The 16,082-nt window shown below is 49.9% G+C and overlaps 1 protein-coding gene across 1 annotated transcript in view; it reads right to left on the bottom strand.

The window, feature by feature from the left end:
* Positions 1-7,812: 7,812 nt before the first annotated feature.
* The window catches only part of MVB12B (multivesicular body subunit 12B), a 242,513-nt gene continuing 234,243 nt past the window's right edge, over positions 7,813-16,082 (bottom strand). The window contains exons 10-11 of the mRNA XM_035257739.3: positions 15,574-15,671; positions 7,813-14,211 (exon numbers count right to left, since the gene is read on the bottom strand). Of these exons, the coding sequence (XP_035113630.1) occupies positions 15,603-15,671 (69 nt within the window). The 3' untranslated portion in view covers positions 7,813-14,211; positions 15,574-15,602. The remainder of the gene's footprint in view (positions 14,212-15,573; positions 15,672-16,082) is intronic.

Here is a 16,082-nt window from a genome sequence, read left to right as displayed (position 1 = left end):
TCAGGAATGAAGGTTTGGGTCACCCCACCAGGTGAAAAACCGTGACCAGCTGAGATGCTTTCTGAAGACAAAGGTTGTACAGAACAGGTAGAAGATGATAGTTACTAATGCCGGTTTAACCATGTGGCCAGTTAGAGAAATAAAAACTGTAATTGTCATGAGGATTTCCTCCTTCTTTTTTTTTGAGATGGAGTTTCGCTCTTGTTACCCAGGCTGGAGTGCAATGGCACGATCTCGGCTCACTGCAACCTCCGCCTCCTGGGATCAGGCAATTCTCCTGCCTCAGCCTCCCGAGTAGCTGGGATTACAGGCACGCGCCACCATGCCCAGCAAAGTTTTTGTATTTTTAGTAGAGACGGGGTTTCACCATGTTGACCAGGATGGACTCGATCTCTTGACCTCGTGATCCACCCGCCTCGGCCTCCCAAAGTGCTGGGATTACAGGCGTGAGCCACCACGCCTGGCCAAGGATTTCCTCCTTCTTTTGTTATGAATACATTTGTGTTTTTATGCATCTATTAAACAGATATCTTCGTTTCCTTTCCTCTCTTATTCCCTTATCATGTAACATAAGATTTATTGACTTTGTACCACTATTTAAGTATTGTTAATTTCACTTTATACTATTTAAGTTACAGGATATTGGGAGAGGAGCAAACGCCACACAAGGACTTTATCTCCTCTTCTGGGGAAGGGATAAGTGCATTTTTCATTGTACACAGAATGTTTGTATCATGTTCAGTGGAATCGTGACCTTATTATTGTCTTTATTTAGAGATTAAGCATGGCTTCAGAAGATGCCCGTGGATGTCTTGTTGACAAGGGGTGAACTTATGATGGTTAATTTTATGTATCAGCTTGACTGGACTAAGTGGTGCCCAGGTAGCTGGTAAAGCATTATCTCTGGGTGTTTCTGTGAGGGGGTTTCTGAAAGGGAATAGCATTAGAAAGGACATCACTCCCACCCATGTGGGAGGGGGCCATGCAGTCCACCGAGGGATTGAATAGAACAAAACAGCGGAGGAACAGGGAATTTGCTCCCTCTTCTGGGGCAGGAATATTCATCTCCTCCTGCCTTTGGACAAGGATGCTCCTCATGCCTGAGCCTTTGGACTCAGACTGGGGCTTACACCATCAGCCCCTTGGTTCTTGGGTCTTCCTGCGTGGACTGGAATCACACCACCAGCTTTCCTGATCTCCAACTTACAGATTACAGACGTGGGACTTCTCAGCCTCCATATCATGTGAGCCAATCCCTCACAATAAATCTTTCTGTATATTTATATATGGAGATCCTACTGGTTCTGTTTCTCTGGAAACACTGACTAATAAAGCCCTGTACCCAGCTTCACTCCGATGGTAACATCTTACAAACTATATGGTACAATATCACCACCAGAAAACTGACTGGATACAAGCCAAGGGGTTTATTTAGATTCCCCTATTTTACTTGTATTCATTCATGTATGCATGTGGTGAGTACACACACACACACACACACACACACACACACACACAGAGAGAGAGAGTTCCGTGCCTCTCGTGTAGGTTCATGTATCCACCACCACAGAAACAGTTAAGACACAGAACAGTTCCGTCACCACAAGGATCCCTCATAGTTTTCTGTCACTATACCTACCTCCTTCCTGTATGCCCACCCTGACAATTCTGATGTCTGGAAACCACCAATCTATTATTTTCTACAATGTTGTCATTTCCAGCCAGGTGCAGTGGCTCATGGCTGCAGTCTCAGCACTTTGGGAGGCTGAGGCAAGTGGATTACTTGAGGTCAGGAGTTTGAGACCAGCCTGGCCAACATGGTGAAACCCCAAAATATAAAAAAATTAGCTGGGTGTGGTGGTGTGTGCCTATAGCCCCAACCTGGGGAGGCTGAGGTGGGAGAATGACTTGAAACTGAGAGGCAGAGGTTACAGTGAGCCAGGATTGTGCCACTGCACTCCAGCCAGAGTGACAGAGGGAGACCGTGCCTCAAAATAAAAAATAAAATAAAATGCTGTCATTTCGAAAGTGTCATGTAAGTGCAATAATATAATGTGTGATCTTTTGGGACTGGCTTTTTTCACTTAGCATTATTCCCTCTAATTTGGTGCCATCAATACTTGGTTATTTTTTACTGTTGAGTGGTATTCCACACCCCATGACTTTCAGTGGGTCCTGGTGCCCTCATAGAGGGAGGGGCCACATGCAGGTCTCGGTGTGCACTTCACGGCCAGGGGTTTGTTTTAGGGAGATTATTATTTAAGTGACCAAGGGCAAGGATAAAGTTAGGGTAAGAATGACATAAGATAATGGATGTAAAGTGTTTGGCAGAGTGATTTGCAAATAATATGTACCCAATAGACATTAACCAAAATAAAGTGCTCTGATGAACGGAAAAGAGGAGGATTCGGCTCTCCCAGTCCCATATCACAGAGCATAGATTTCTTTTTCTTTCTTTCTTTCTTTTTCAGACAGAGTCTTGCTCTGTGGCCAGGTGGCAGGCTGGAGTTCAGTGGCATGATCTCGGCTCACTGCAACCTCCGCCTCCTGGGCTCAAGCAAGTCTCCTTCCTGAGCTTCCCATGTAGCTGGGACTACAGGCTCACACCACCATGCCTAGCTAATTTTTGTATTTTTCAGTAGAGACGAGGTTTCACCATGTTGGCCAGGATGGTCTCAATCTCTTGACCTCGTGATCCCAAAGTGCTGAGATTCCAGGCGTGAGTCACCTGGCCCGGCTGGAGCATAGATTTCTAACCTAGAGATATTTCAGATTGGGTTGTCCTGGGTTGCCCGCTGGGAAGGAGAGGGGCTAGATTCACACTCTGGCCTGGCTGCCTCCAGATTCTGGACACTGCTCCATTGGCCCTGATGTCAGAAGTCACTGCAGACCACCCACGCCGGCCTGATGGGCCCTGAGACTCTCAAAGGACCTCAGGCTGCAGAGTGTGCCCCACCCACACCCTGGCCACTTCCCTTCTACCCTGATCCGAGTCGCCATCACCTTCTGCCTGAAGAGACATCAAGGGCTCATGACTGGCTTCTCTGCTTCTGTCTCTCAGAGTTCAAGTCAACCCAGGTCCTACTTCTGCTCACGAGCCCAGCGCCCTGAAAGTAGAAGTCCCAGCCTCATGGGCATCTGCAAAGCCCCGTGCGACACAACCCGCACTGGTCTCTGATCCGGCTCGGCTCCAGCGCTTCTTTCCCTGGACGTGCTGTGCAGGTGCCATCCTCAGGGTCTTTGCACTTGCTGTGCCAGCTGCCTGGAAACCTCTTTCCCCAGGTGTCTGTGTGGCAGCACTTCCCCTTGGCCACCTTATTTGTAACCTCTTACTGATTCCCACGCCAGCACTCCCTACCCTCCTTTCCTGCTCTGTTTTTCTCTGGAGCACTCAGCACCATCCCGCCTATTCCTTATTAATGCTGCACAGTGCCTGTCTCATCCCCTCACTTTACTAGAACACGAGTCCCACGAGGGACATTGGTCCATGTTGCTCACTGCTGCGTCCCTGGAACAGTGGCAGGTGCATGGCAAAGCATGGAAGTGCTCAGTGAATGCCTGCATGTGGCTGCACCCGCAGCTTGGCACCCACTCTCTTGGGCACAAGTTGTACTTGCGACAGAAACAAAACTCATGACCACATTGGAGTCACTAGAAAGTCTCAATCCACTCCATGCACCGGGCACACTTCCTGCATCGCCTTCATCACAGTCACCCACAGTCCAGAGTGGCCCTGGCTCCGGACCTCTCGCTGGTCAGTGCACATTCCCCTGGGGACTCAGCCCTGGTCAACTGCAAACTGGCTCCAGGGGAAAAAGGGTGTTGCTTGGACCCTTGTTTTTTAACCACAGCCATAGGGCAGAGACGTCCCTGGGTGCCTGATGCCACTGCTCTTACTCTCCAGTTGGGTTCTTCAGTCTATTATTCCCAGTAGAGCTGGAGAGACAGAGGGGTTGAGGGGTGGGGATACGCCAATCAAATGAGGTCCAACTGTGGGCCGTGCCGTCTTCCTTCTTAACTTCAACCCATGGGATGCAGGCAGCACCATTGACCTGGCACTTGAGCCCCTGAGATCCAAACACCTTGCCAAGGCCCTCTGCAGTAGGAGGCGGAGCTGGGGGTCCACCCAGCCTCCTGGGGTGGCCTGGGGCCAGCATCTGCAGTGCAGGTGGTGGGTGGTGGGGTTTGGGCTGATGTCTGCAGGTCAAGGCCACTTCAGGCTCTGAATGTCCCTGTGTTCCCAGAGCCACCTGCAGGCCATCTATGATAAGGCATGCACAGGAGGCTGGGTGGGCTAGGTGGGCTGGGAGTGACATCCAGACCCCAAGCTGGAGATGGCCTCTAAACTCTCCTGCTGGGTATAGACTTCTCCAGGGCCATTCCCTTCGAGTTCCATCTGCTGCTGAAAGGTGGGGCCTTGGGCGAGCCCCCACACCACAGCTTGCCCGACGAGGTGTGTCTGGACTTCCCTTCCCACTGCTCAGGGATGCTGCACTCTGTCCTGGGCAAGGGCATGGCTGACTAACACACAGACAGGGAGAGGGGGGGATCAGGCAGTGACTGGGGACCCAGGGGACAGTACTAGGCATACCCCTAAACAACGGGCATGAGTTTCAGCTAGACAGGGTCAGGGCATGGGGGCATGCAGCTGGGGACATGGCTGGACAGTGGTTGGTGACAGGATAGCACTACAGATACAGCGTGAAAGTGCCTGGGGACACAGCAGGTCGGGCTCTCGAGGGACCTGAACTGGAGCCATCTCTGGACCCTCCCCAGGTCTCTCAGCCCTGCCCTTCCCCCTCCCCGTTGCTGCTCCCTTCTCTGCGGCTGCCATGCCACTGTCTGATGCCTTTGAAATCTTATCTCTCATCTTGTTCTCTGTTTCCTCCCTGTCCAGGCCTCATCTGTCTCTGGCCTCCCATCCCCCCACCTGCTTCCCATCTGTGGCCCTTCCCTCCTCTCCTCGCCCCTCTGGCTATCGCCTCTGTCCTGTTCGTTATCCGACTCCAGTTCTTCCCTACCCATCCGGGGGAAAAGTTCAGAGCCATGGGTTAGGACCCTGCCTGCTGCCTGCTGCATGCCCTGCACCCTGGACCCCAGACCCATTGGTCCCTCCTTCCCTCCACTGGAGACACAGGCTATAGTCCTAGGAGGGCCTTGTCCCAGCCCTTAGGCTTCCCAGGGTCCCCAGCCTAGCCCTGCTGCTCCCTGAGGCTGGGATCTCAGGTCCCTTGCTCCAGGCAGCTTTCCTGACCCTCCCAGACCTTCCCAGCAAAGGCAATGCCGCCTCCTCTGAGCTTGCCCAGCCCAATGTGTCCCTGGCTTTTGCCTGAGTCACAGCTGCCTGGATTCTGCCTCACTTTAGTCTGTGACATCCTTGAGGGCAGGGACAATTCCACTTTCCTTGCCTCTGTACAGACAGGGAAACAGGCTTGGGAGCAGGTGCGCTGTCTGCCTGGAATGCCCAACCAGCTCCTCACAAGCTGAGCTCCCTTGCACGCCTCAGGGTTTGGCTTGAGTGTTAGCCTTCAGCAAGGCTGTCCTGACCACTCAGCTAACATGGCTCCCTCCCTCCCTGGCCCCCATCCTCTATCTCTGCACCCTGGTTTCCTTGGGGGCTTCATGTACTGCTTTACAGAGAAAACAGGTAGGAATGCCAAGGGGAGCTAAGAGTGGGCCAATTGGGGTGTCCATGGCCCTCAGTGCACCAAGAGCTCCCCAGCTCCCTGACCCTCACCAAAGCCAGAGTCTCAGAGGTCCCGGCTGCCCCTGGGGGCTTCCATCTCATGGAATCAATCTCCCCATGTAGCCCCAGCCTATGTGGCTTCAAGTCCCATCCCTACCATTTAGTAGCTGAGTGATCATGGCAAGTGCTTCTCTGGGTCTCGGTGTCCACACCAGCATGCAGAGGCTGGTGATGGTGCCTGTCTCAGGCTGGCAGTGAGAACTAATGAGTTAATGCACATAAAGAACCTGGCATGTCGTAAGTACTCAATCAATAGCTCTTCTTGCTCCCAGGTGTTGCAGGAATAGCAGCAGCAAAAACATAGCAACGATCATGAACTTGAACATGAAGATCACCTTCATAGGATATTAATGAGAATGGCTTGTCAATCCTTTTCATTGCCATGAGCCTGATCACTCCTGAATGCTTTATAAACAGTACCTCTGGACTCCTCTCAACCCATTGGGAAGTAGAGACTCTCATTCCCATCTTCCAGACAAGACTTCAAGATGCATGGGGCAGACATACCCAGGTCACACCACAAGTCTGCGGGCAGCAGAGTATAGAGGCCAACAGTGGGGCTTGAAGGCTGTAGGGTCCCTGGTCTGATCTAGCTCAGGTACTTGCCACTGGGTGACCTGGGGAGAGTCATACTCCTTCTCAGCCTTAGCTTACCTATCTGTGAAATGGGTATGATAAGGCCTTTCCTCACTGAGCCACAGTGAGCATTCAGAGCATTCTACAGACTTGCTTACTGAGCACCTGATGGACTGTGGCTGTCACTAGAAGCTCCAAACTGGGCTTTGCCCCAACCCATACCCGCCCCAAGTGTAAGTATTCCTACCCCGTGGCCCAGCCTCCCAAGAATGCATGTGGCCTCTTCCTGCTCTGCCAGGGACCCTCAGGCCTCTGAAACTGTGAGCATGCCCACCAGGGGTTCTGGGGACAAGGTCCACAGGCCACTTGGAAGCAATCAGGGCCTGAGTCTCTGGGGCCTGGAGCCCACCTTGAACCTATTTGAAGCATTTCCATCTGCAAAGTTGAAACCTAAACCAAGAAGGGAGGGTCCCTGGCAGATTCTTCTGTTCATTCAGCTTGTCTTTCTCTGCAGTGCATTGCTGGCTGATACCTCAATGGCTATATAATACAGGGCTGCCTAGGGTGGGGAGTGACTTCCTGGTCATGAGCCTGCCACTGCCCTGAACCTTCTATGGCTCTCGCTGTTCATAGGAACCAGCCAGGTGCCTTAGCCAGATGACAGCTCTGGAGCCCACACACCAGGGCCCATTCCTGGCTGTGGGACCCTGGACAAGTGAAACTCAGCCTCAGTTTCCTCACCTGAAAAACAAAGAAAATATTCTCACTTTAAAGGTTTGCCCAGAACACAGGGATTTCCCAGGATGTGGGGTTTTCAATGCGAAAACTTGGAAAGTTCCAGGCAAACTGCGATGAGCTGGTCACTTTCCGGATTGTGAGGATAAGAAGGAGAAAATGAATGAAAAACGCTTAGCACAGGGCTGGGGACCAGGAGGTGCTCAATCAACAGCAGTGACAGCTGGGGCTATGTGTGCACCACACTTCACAGTTTACACAGCTTTTTCCCATCTGTTATTTCACAAGCCTCCAGCCACCCTGCCTATTCTCCCAATTTAAAGATGAGAAAACCGAGACACAGAGGGAGTAGGCAGCATGTCTGGGTCACACAGGGGAGGAGACAGGACGCAGAAACTCACCCAGTGTCCCGAGGGTGGTTTGGCCTGGGAGAGTCGTGCTCAACAGATGATGCTTCTCTAGCATGGGAGCCCAGGGTCTGCTGGACGTGAGGGTGGCCCTTTTCTGTGTAAAAATACTTTTTAAACTGTCAGAACTAATAAACAAATAAAGCTGCAGGATACGAAATCAATGCACAAGAATCAGTAGCATTTCTATATACTAACAACAAACTATCTGAAAAGAAATCAAGAGCTGATCCCATCTCCAATAGATAGCCAAAAAAGAAAATGCTTAGGAATACATTTAACCAAGGAGATGAAGGACCTGCACACTGAAAACTATAAGACACTGATGAAAGAAATCAAGGACTGTTGTTTTAATAAGTCTTTTAATGCGACTGTCAGTTGTGTGATAATGCTTGCTTTGAAAACCAAATTTGTTCTGGCACAATTAATTAACTTATTCATTTGGGAAAATGTGAGCATGACTCAAATTTCCCATTTTCTTATGCACGACTTTGTCTGCAAGAAACACTAGGAATATTTCATCCAGCTGAACTAAGTTGTAGGAATACACAAAACATATACTCCCTTCCAATTCCTATTAGCTAACTCCATTCACCTCACATGTGAGCCACACCCATTCACACACCTTATTATGTTCATCATGTTACCCTAAAAGATGAGCAGCAATGAACATATATACCTAGTGTCTTTGTCACACCAACATTGGTCATTTCAGGTTTTTTTTTTTTTTAATTTGCTGTTAACTGTTTAAAATATTTATTTTCCAGTCATTATGAGTCAAGTCAACCTGTGTCACCAATGAAGTATATGAGTGTCAGGACTCTAATCTCATTTTTGTCCTGTGATTTTTCTTTTCTTTTTTTTTGAGACCGAGTTTCACTCTTGTTTCTCAGGCTGAAGTGCAATGGCACAATCTCAGCTCATCTCAACCGCCGCCTGCCGGATTCAAACGATTTTTCTGCCTCAGCCTCCTGAGTGGCTGGGATTGGAGGCGTGCGCCACCACACCTGGCTAATTTCATATTTTTAGTAGAGACAGGGTTTCTCCATGTTGGTCAGGTTGGTCTCGAACTCCGGACCTCAGGTGATCTGCCCGCCTCAGCCTCCCCACGTGCTGGGATTGCAGGCATGAGCCACCGCGCCTGGCCTTGTGATGTGTATTTATTTGTTGCTAGTTTTTGTTGTTGTTGCTTGTGTATATTTTTAAAAATTGGAAGGGCACGGTCAGCACTTTGGGAGGCTGAGGTGGGCGGATCACATGAGGTCAAGTGTTACAGACCAGCTTGGCCAACATGGTGAAACCCATCTCTACTAAAAATACAAAAATTAGCCGAGGATGGTGGAGGGTGCCTGTAATCCCAGCTACTCAGGAGGCTGAGGCAGAATTGCTTGAACCTGAGAGGCAAAGGTTGCAGTGATCCAAGATCGTGCCATTACACTACAGCCTGGGTGACAAGAGTGAGACTCTGTCTAAAAAAAAAAAAAATTGACTTCACTTTTTAGAGCAGTTTTAGGTTTATAGAAAAATTGAATGGAAAACACAGAGCGTTCTCGTATACTTTGTTTCCTTTTCATTAATTAATATCTTGCATTAGTGGTGCACATTTGCTACATTTGATTAGCCAATATTGATACATTATTAACTAAAGTCCGACTTTTTACATTAGAATTCACTCTGTGTTGCAATTCTGTGGGTTTTGACAAGGGCATAATGACATGTATCCATTACGATAGTACCATAAAGAATCTTTTCACTTCCCTAAGAGTGCCCAGTGCTCCGCCTATTAACCCATGTCTTTCCTATTCCCCCATCCCCGATCCTTGGCAACCACTGATCTGTTGCCTATCTCCACAGCTTTGTCTTTTCTAGAATGACAGGTAGTTGAAATCCTACAGTATGTAGCCTTTCAGATTGGCTTCTCCCACTTAGCAATATGCATCTAAGATTTCTCCATGTCTCTTCATGATTTGATAGCTCATTTCTTTTTATTGCAGAATAACATCCCATTATCTAGATATACCATATTTTATTTACCTAATCACCTGCTGAAGGACATCTTGGTTTCTTCCATTTTTTGGCAATTATGAATAAACCTGCTATAAACACCCACGTGCAGGTTTTTGTGTGAACCGGTTTTCAACTTATCTGGGTAAACAACAAGGAGTGTGATTGCTGGATTACGTGGTAAGAGTATGTTTCATTTTACAAGAAACTGCAAACTGTCTTCCAAAGTGACTGAATAATTTTGTATTTCCACCAGCAATGAATGAGAGCTTCCGACGTGCTACATCCTCACCAGCATGTGGTGTTGTCAGTGTTCTGTATTTTGGCCATTCTGATAGATGCGTAGTGGTGTCTTGTTTTAATTGCAATTCCCCAGTGAGGTAGGTCCAGCCTCTTTTCATATGCTTGTTTGCCATGCCATCTCTATTTCTTCTTTGGTCCGGTGTCTGTTCAGGTCTTTTCCCTATTTTTAAATTGGGCTGTTTGTTTTCTTATCTGTTGAGTTTTAAGAGGTTTTTTGTGTATTTCGTATGCCAGTACTTTTTCAGATGTATGTTTTACAAATATTTTCTCAAAGTCTGGCTTGTCTTTGCATTCCCTAAACAGTGTCTTTTGCAGAGCAGAAATTTTTAATTTTAATAGGTACAACTTTTTACAAAAAAAATACATTTTTTCTTTTCAGTAGAGACAGGGTTTCATCTTGTTGGCCAGGGAGGTCTCCAACTCTTGACCTCAAGTGATTCACCTACCTCGGCCTCCCAAAATGCTGAGATGACAGGTGTGAGCTACCACACCTGGCCATATCCTTTTAGTAGAGACAGGGTTTCTATTCTATTTACTTTTTTGCTGTTCACTCATTCATCCATTTATTCATCCCGTCATCCGTTCATTGGTCCATTCATGGGTCTGTCTCACCCCAGGGTGAAAGTGGGAGAGTGGATGGAGGTGACTGGGAGTGGAAAAGCAGGCTGTGATCCTGGAGGAGGGTAAGACCCTTGGTCCTCATGCTGCCAGGCTTCTGTCCCCAAGGACAGAGGCCCTAAGGACTCAATGAGGTAACCCACAGAAGGACTTAACAGAGTGTCTGCCCTGGTAAGTGCTTAGCAAGCATCGGCTAGCAACATGAAGCTTATAATTCACAAGAATGACACACTTCACAAAACGTTTCCCCCTCTAGGATCCCATTACAGCAACGCTACTAGTTTGAGAAGTGGCTGTGATTCTCCGTTTTCCAGGTAAGGAAGTTGAGGTCCCAGTCAGCAGAGGGAGTTGCCCATAGTTGTCACAGAGAGTGAGGCAGTGGGGGGTGGGCATCCAGGCTGGTGGGACTGGCTGGATAGCAGAGCCCACCTGCCCCACCTTACCACCTTTCTGCCTTTTTTCTCCTGATCATGCCCTAGAATGAACTTTTTCCTATCATCCACCAGTGCCCTTCCCCACGGTCTGAATTTTTTCTTCTTTTCATTTTACTTGCTGCTAGCAGAAATCAAATGATTGGGTTGCTTGCTTATTATACGTGTCTTCCACAGATATGTCAGCTCCAAGAGGGGAGGAACTTTGTCTTTTGTGTTTACTGGAAAATCCTCAATGCCCAGGCAGGTCCTCAGAAAACACTCACAGAATTATTTGATCCTCTTCTAATGTGGCAAATGAAGCCAAGTGCCAGCTGTGATGCAGTACCCCATTCCAGCCAGCAGATGGCAGCAGAGAACAAGGCACCTGACGGGTGGAGCCCAGGTGCAGGGCACAGGTTTGACTTTCAGGGTTGGCAAGAGTGGGGAGCTTCTGGCTGTGTGTTGCGGGGTGGGAGGGCGTCGTGGTTAGGAGGAGTTATGCATCTTTTTCCACCTTCTCCCCCTAACCAGTGACCAGGCCTGAGGATCCCAATCTGATAGAAGGCAGCCTTTTCTAGTAAAACACATTAACAGCTATCATTGATTAAGCACAAAATTAAGCCAAATACATTGTCTCATTCTCACAGCGGCCCTATTATTAGCCTCATCTGCAGACTGGAAACTGAGGTGCCATAACGTGCCCCAGGTTACACAGCCTGTGGGGCATTAGGATTTGAAAGTGACCTGGGACCTATTCCTGTCACCACCATGAGAGAGGGCCTCCAAGCTTCTGTTGCCCTACAGTGGGCTTGAGGGGGCTGCCCAGGAGGTGGCGAGTTCCTCCTTGCTGGGGATGTGCAAACTGTACCGGGTAGACGCCTGCTGGAGAGGATGGACAGGCACCGGATGCCTAAAGCCACGCCTGTCCAGGCAGGACCCAGAGCAAAATGAAGTGTGGGAACGTCTGCTCCAAAATCACTAAGAATTTCAACAGAATGACAGCAGAGTATTAAGGCAGGAGCAGGATCCTTCTGAGTTCCGGGGTCTGGGTGACCACACAGGTCCCGTGCCCTCCAAGCCAGACCTTTTGGGTGGGGGGGAAGAAGCGTGAGGAGTGAGTCATTTCAAGGTCAGTACAATGCCTGAAGGGATGGGCCTTGTAAAGTCAGTGGGACGGAGAAGACAAGGAGTGGACTTGAGCCCATGCCAGTCCGAGTCAGGGAGCCCATGGAGACGCCCGCAGCCCGGCTCTACAGGAGTTCAGGGAAACGCCCCCCTGCGCACATTTCTTCTCCTGAGACAGGGCCTGCATCCCTGCGCCTTTTATCTTCCCCTGCTGCCTGTGATTTATCCCCACATGAAGGGCTGGGGCGGCCTTGGAGGCAAAGGGCCCTTCTGATGGCCCATGAATCTTCCCTTTGCCGATCCTCTGGCCACTCTCTGCGCGGTCGGGCAGGCCTACCACTTCCTCTCTGCCAAGTGAGGATTAGGGAGTCATAAAACAAGGAAGCCAAACCCCTAGCCGGGAGAGCGCACACATGGGCCTCAGATGCAGGCTGGAGAGATGGGGGCTGCCAGGACTTGAGCCTCAGAAGGGGACTCCTTCTTTGCGGGGCCGATATTTCCAGGTCCCTGCTCCATGGGGGAACTTCCTGGCCAAGCCTGGGGTCAGAGCTGGTCAGGACGACTCCTAAGCAGAGAGAGGATCCCAGCGGAAGCCAGAAGTGGTCCTGGCCCACACCAGGGGCAGAGGGGGTCCAGGCTGAAGGAGTGTGTGGGCGGGTGGTCCTCAGAAGAGGGGACTACATGCCTTGTCATCCTCATTCCCCCAGGGGCTGCCATCCTGGAGCTCCTAGGGAGAACCCCTTGCCAAGGCCCAGGAAGTGGTAGGGCTGGATGAATGGATAATACAGTGAGCAGATAACAAAGCTCTACACCAAAGGAAAATATTAAAACCATCCTATTTGAAAAATATGTTATTTATTTCCTAAATGTTACCTATTTTTAAACTCCTACCATAAAAGGCACGTGGTACAGAACTCACAAGTGGCATAAAGAAAATTTAAGGTTTTGAAAGGTCTGTCTTCCTCTCCCCCTCCCCTGTTGTCCACAGACCCTGGCCCCCTCCCAGGAAGCAACCACTGATACCAGGGACTTAGAGATTTCCAGAGAGTCTACAGATTGCAAAGACCTGGTATTTCTTTTTTCTCTTCCATATAAATAGTAGTATTTTGTGTATAATACCTGCACCTTAGTTTTTTTTTTTGAGATGGAGTTTTGCCCTTGTAGCCCAGGCTGGAGTGCAATGGTGCAACCTTGGCTGCAGCCTCAGCCTCCCGAGTAGCTGGGATTACAGGTGCCCATCACCACACCCAGCGAATTTTTTGTGCTTTTAGTAGAGATGGGGTTTCACCATGTTGGTCAGGCTGGTCTTGAACTCCTGACCTCAGGGGATCCACCCACCTTGGCCTCCCAAAGTGCTGAGATTACAGGCATGAGCCACCGCGCCTGGCTGGAGTCTCCCCTTTGTGGCCCAGGGTGGAGTGCAGTGCTGCCATCTAGGCTCACTGCAGCCTCTGTCTCCTGGATTCAAGTGATTCTCCTGCCTCAGCCTCCCGAGTAGCTGGGATTACAGGCATGAGCCACCACACCTGGCTAATTTGTGTGTGTGTGTGTGTGTTTCATAGAGATGAGGTTTCACCTTGTTGGCCAAGATGGTCTCAAACTCCTGACCTCAAGTGATCTGCCAGCCTCGACCTTGCAAAGTGCTGGGATTACAGATGTGAGCCACCGAGCCCAGCTTGCACTTTGCCTCTTTATCTTAATATATCCTGGGAATTTTTCCATGTCAGAATATAAAGGGATGCCTCATTCTTTTAAATTTTTTATTTTATTTGTTGTTGTTTTTTTAGAGACAAGGTCTTGCTCTGTTGACCAGGCTGGAGTGCAGTGGTGCCATCATAGCTCACTGCAGCCTTGACCTCCGAGGCTCAAGCGGTCCTCTCGCTTCAGCCTCCCAATGCCTCGTTCTTTTCAATGGCTGTATTGTGTGCCACTGCAGAGATGGAGTGTGCCAGTTGGCTATTGCTGGGTAACAATCAATTCTAAAACTTATTGTTTTCAGACTAACCATGCATCGTATCTCATGTGTCTATGTGTTTGGCTGATCTTGGCTGGGCTCACACAGGCATCTGTGTCAGCTGGCAGGTTGGCTAGGGGACTGGCTGGTTGCGGGCAGCCTCAGCCGGGCACCTCAGCTCTCCTCCTCGTGTCCCCCACATCCTCCAGCAGGTTGCCTGGATACAGGCCCATGGTGAGATGGGCAAAACAAGTGATCCCAGCGCTACAGGGGCAAGTGGAGTTGGCCGGCAGTGCCCAAGCCTCTGTTTGCATCACATCTGCTAATATCCTGTTGGTCAAAGAAAGCCACATGGTGAGGAAGACTCAGGGTGGGAGGGGACCACATGGTTACTAGGCAAGTGTGTGAAGCTATTAAATTCAGGCCATTAGAGTGACCTGTCTCCCATACGGAGCTTAATTCACCTAGACCCTTGCCACTGAGGGTGGGGGCAGCAAATGCCCAGGTTGCATGCTCCCTCCTGCCTGGTGAAGTAGCAGGCCTGGCACGGGTGAGGCCAGGTACAAGGGGTGGGTCCAGGGAAGGGCCTCTGCTGCAGGTGTAGCTGCTCCACCCCTACCTGGAGCAAGTCACAGTCCAGGAGCATGCATAGTGCAGCCTGCCACCCCCAGCTACAAGGAGTGGCTGTCATGCCCCTGGAGGCAGATGGGGGCCAGAACTAATGACAAAGCCTCACTGCCCATCCCACGTCGAATGAACCCAGCTGGTTTCACAGCCCTGTAGTATCCCAGGGCACCCCAGGGGAAAAAGGTCTCTCTCCCTCATTGCCCACTCTAAGTGGCAGTGCCCTGAGCTGGGCCCTGGAAGCCCAGACCAGTGAGAGAGACACAACCCTGGTATAGTCAAAAAGTTTCGGGGGATTGAATGGCCAGGCGCAGTGGTTCGCACCTGTAATCCCAGCACTTTGGGAGGCTGAGGTGGATGGATCACTTGAGGTCAGGAGTTCGAGACCAGCCTGGTTAACATGGTTAAACCTCATCTCTACTAAAAATATTTTTAAAATTAGGCATGGTGGCGCAAGCCTGTAATCCCAGCTACTCAGGAGGCTGAGGCAGGAGAATTGCTTGAACCTGGAAGGCAGAAGTTTTAGTGAGCCAAGAGCAGGCCGCTGCACTCCAGTCTGGGTGACAGGAGTAAAACTCTGTTTCTAAAAAAAAAAAAAGTTTTGAGGACTTTTTTTTAAAAAGAAGAGTGACTAACCCTGCCATTCTAGATAGGCACTGGAGAAGACTTCCCATGAGGAGTGGGGAGGGGACAAGCACTCTGGGCTTTGAAGGATGAGTAGGAGTTCATCAATAGGCCAAGGAAGAGAGGGGAGGACATTCTAGAGAGTGGACACAGCTCATGCAAGGAGTGGAGGCACAGGAAGGGTTCGAGGGGCAGCAAAGAGCAGATATCCTGAGGCTGGAATGAGCCCTGAGGAGAGACATGGTCAGAAGCTCTAGCAAAATATCCAACCTCAGAGGTATAAATGACTGTGCACACAAAATCAACGCCTCTCCAGGCTCAGGTGCAGTGGCGCTTCGCCAAGGAGCCTTTCCTGATCCCAGCTGGGTCAGTGCCCCTGTCGAAGGCTGTCAAGTGAACCGTGTGGCAGTTATACTTGGGGTTCAGTATCATCCATGTGCTCACCTGTGTAGTGTCCATCTCTCCCATCAACGTCAGGCTCCAGAGGGTGGGGACCAGGTCAGTCTTGTCCACCACAGTTTCCCCAGCACCATGCACAGGACCTGGCACAAGTAGAGGTTCGCTCAGTCTGTACTCAGTGAATGAATGAATGAATGAATGAATGGGTGAACAGGGAAATGACAGAAAGAAATGAGTCCCAGTAGATAATAATACTGCATTATAGGTGATTTCCATGTTCTTTTTTTTGAGATGAAATCTTGTTCTGTCACCCAGGCTGAAGTGCAGCAGCACAATTTGGGCTCACTGCAACCTCTGCCTCCCGGATTCAAGCGATTCTCCCAGCTTGGGTTGCTGGGATTATAGGCACCCGCCACCATTCCTGGCTAATTTTTGTATTTTTAATAGAAACAGGGTTTCACCATGTTGGCCAGACTGGTCTTGAACTCCTGAAGCTCAAGTGCTCTGCCTGCCTCAGCCTCCCAAAAGCGCTGGGATTACAGGTGTGAGCCACC

Source organism: Callithrix jacchus, chromosome 1 (assembly GCF_049354715.1).
Source record: "Callithrix jacchus isolate 240 chromosome 1, calJac240_pri, whole genome shotgun sequence".
NCBI classification, from domain to species: domain Eukaryota; kingdom Metazoa; phylum Chordata; class Mammalia; order Primates; family Cebidae; genus Callithrix; species Callithrix jacchus.
The sequence above is the reverse complement of the archived record's forward strand: the minus strand, read 5'-3'. Positions and strand labels throughout refer to the sequence as shown.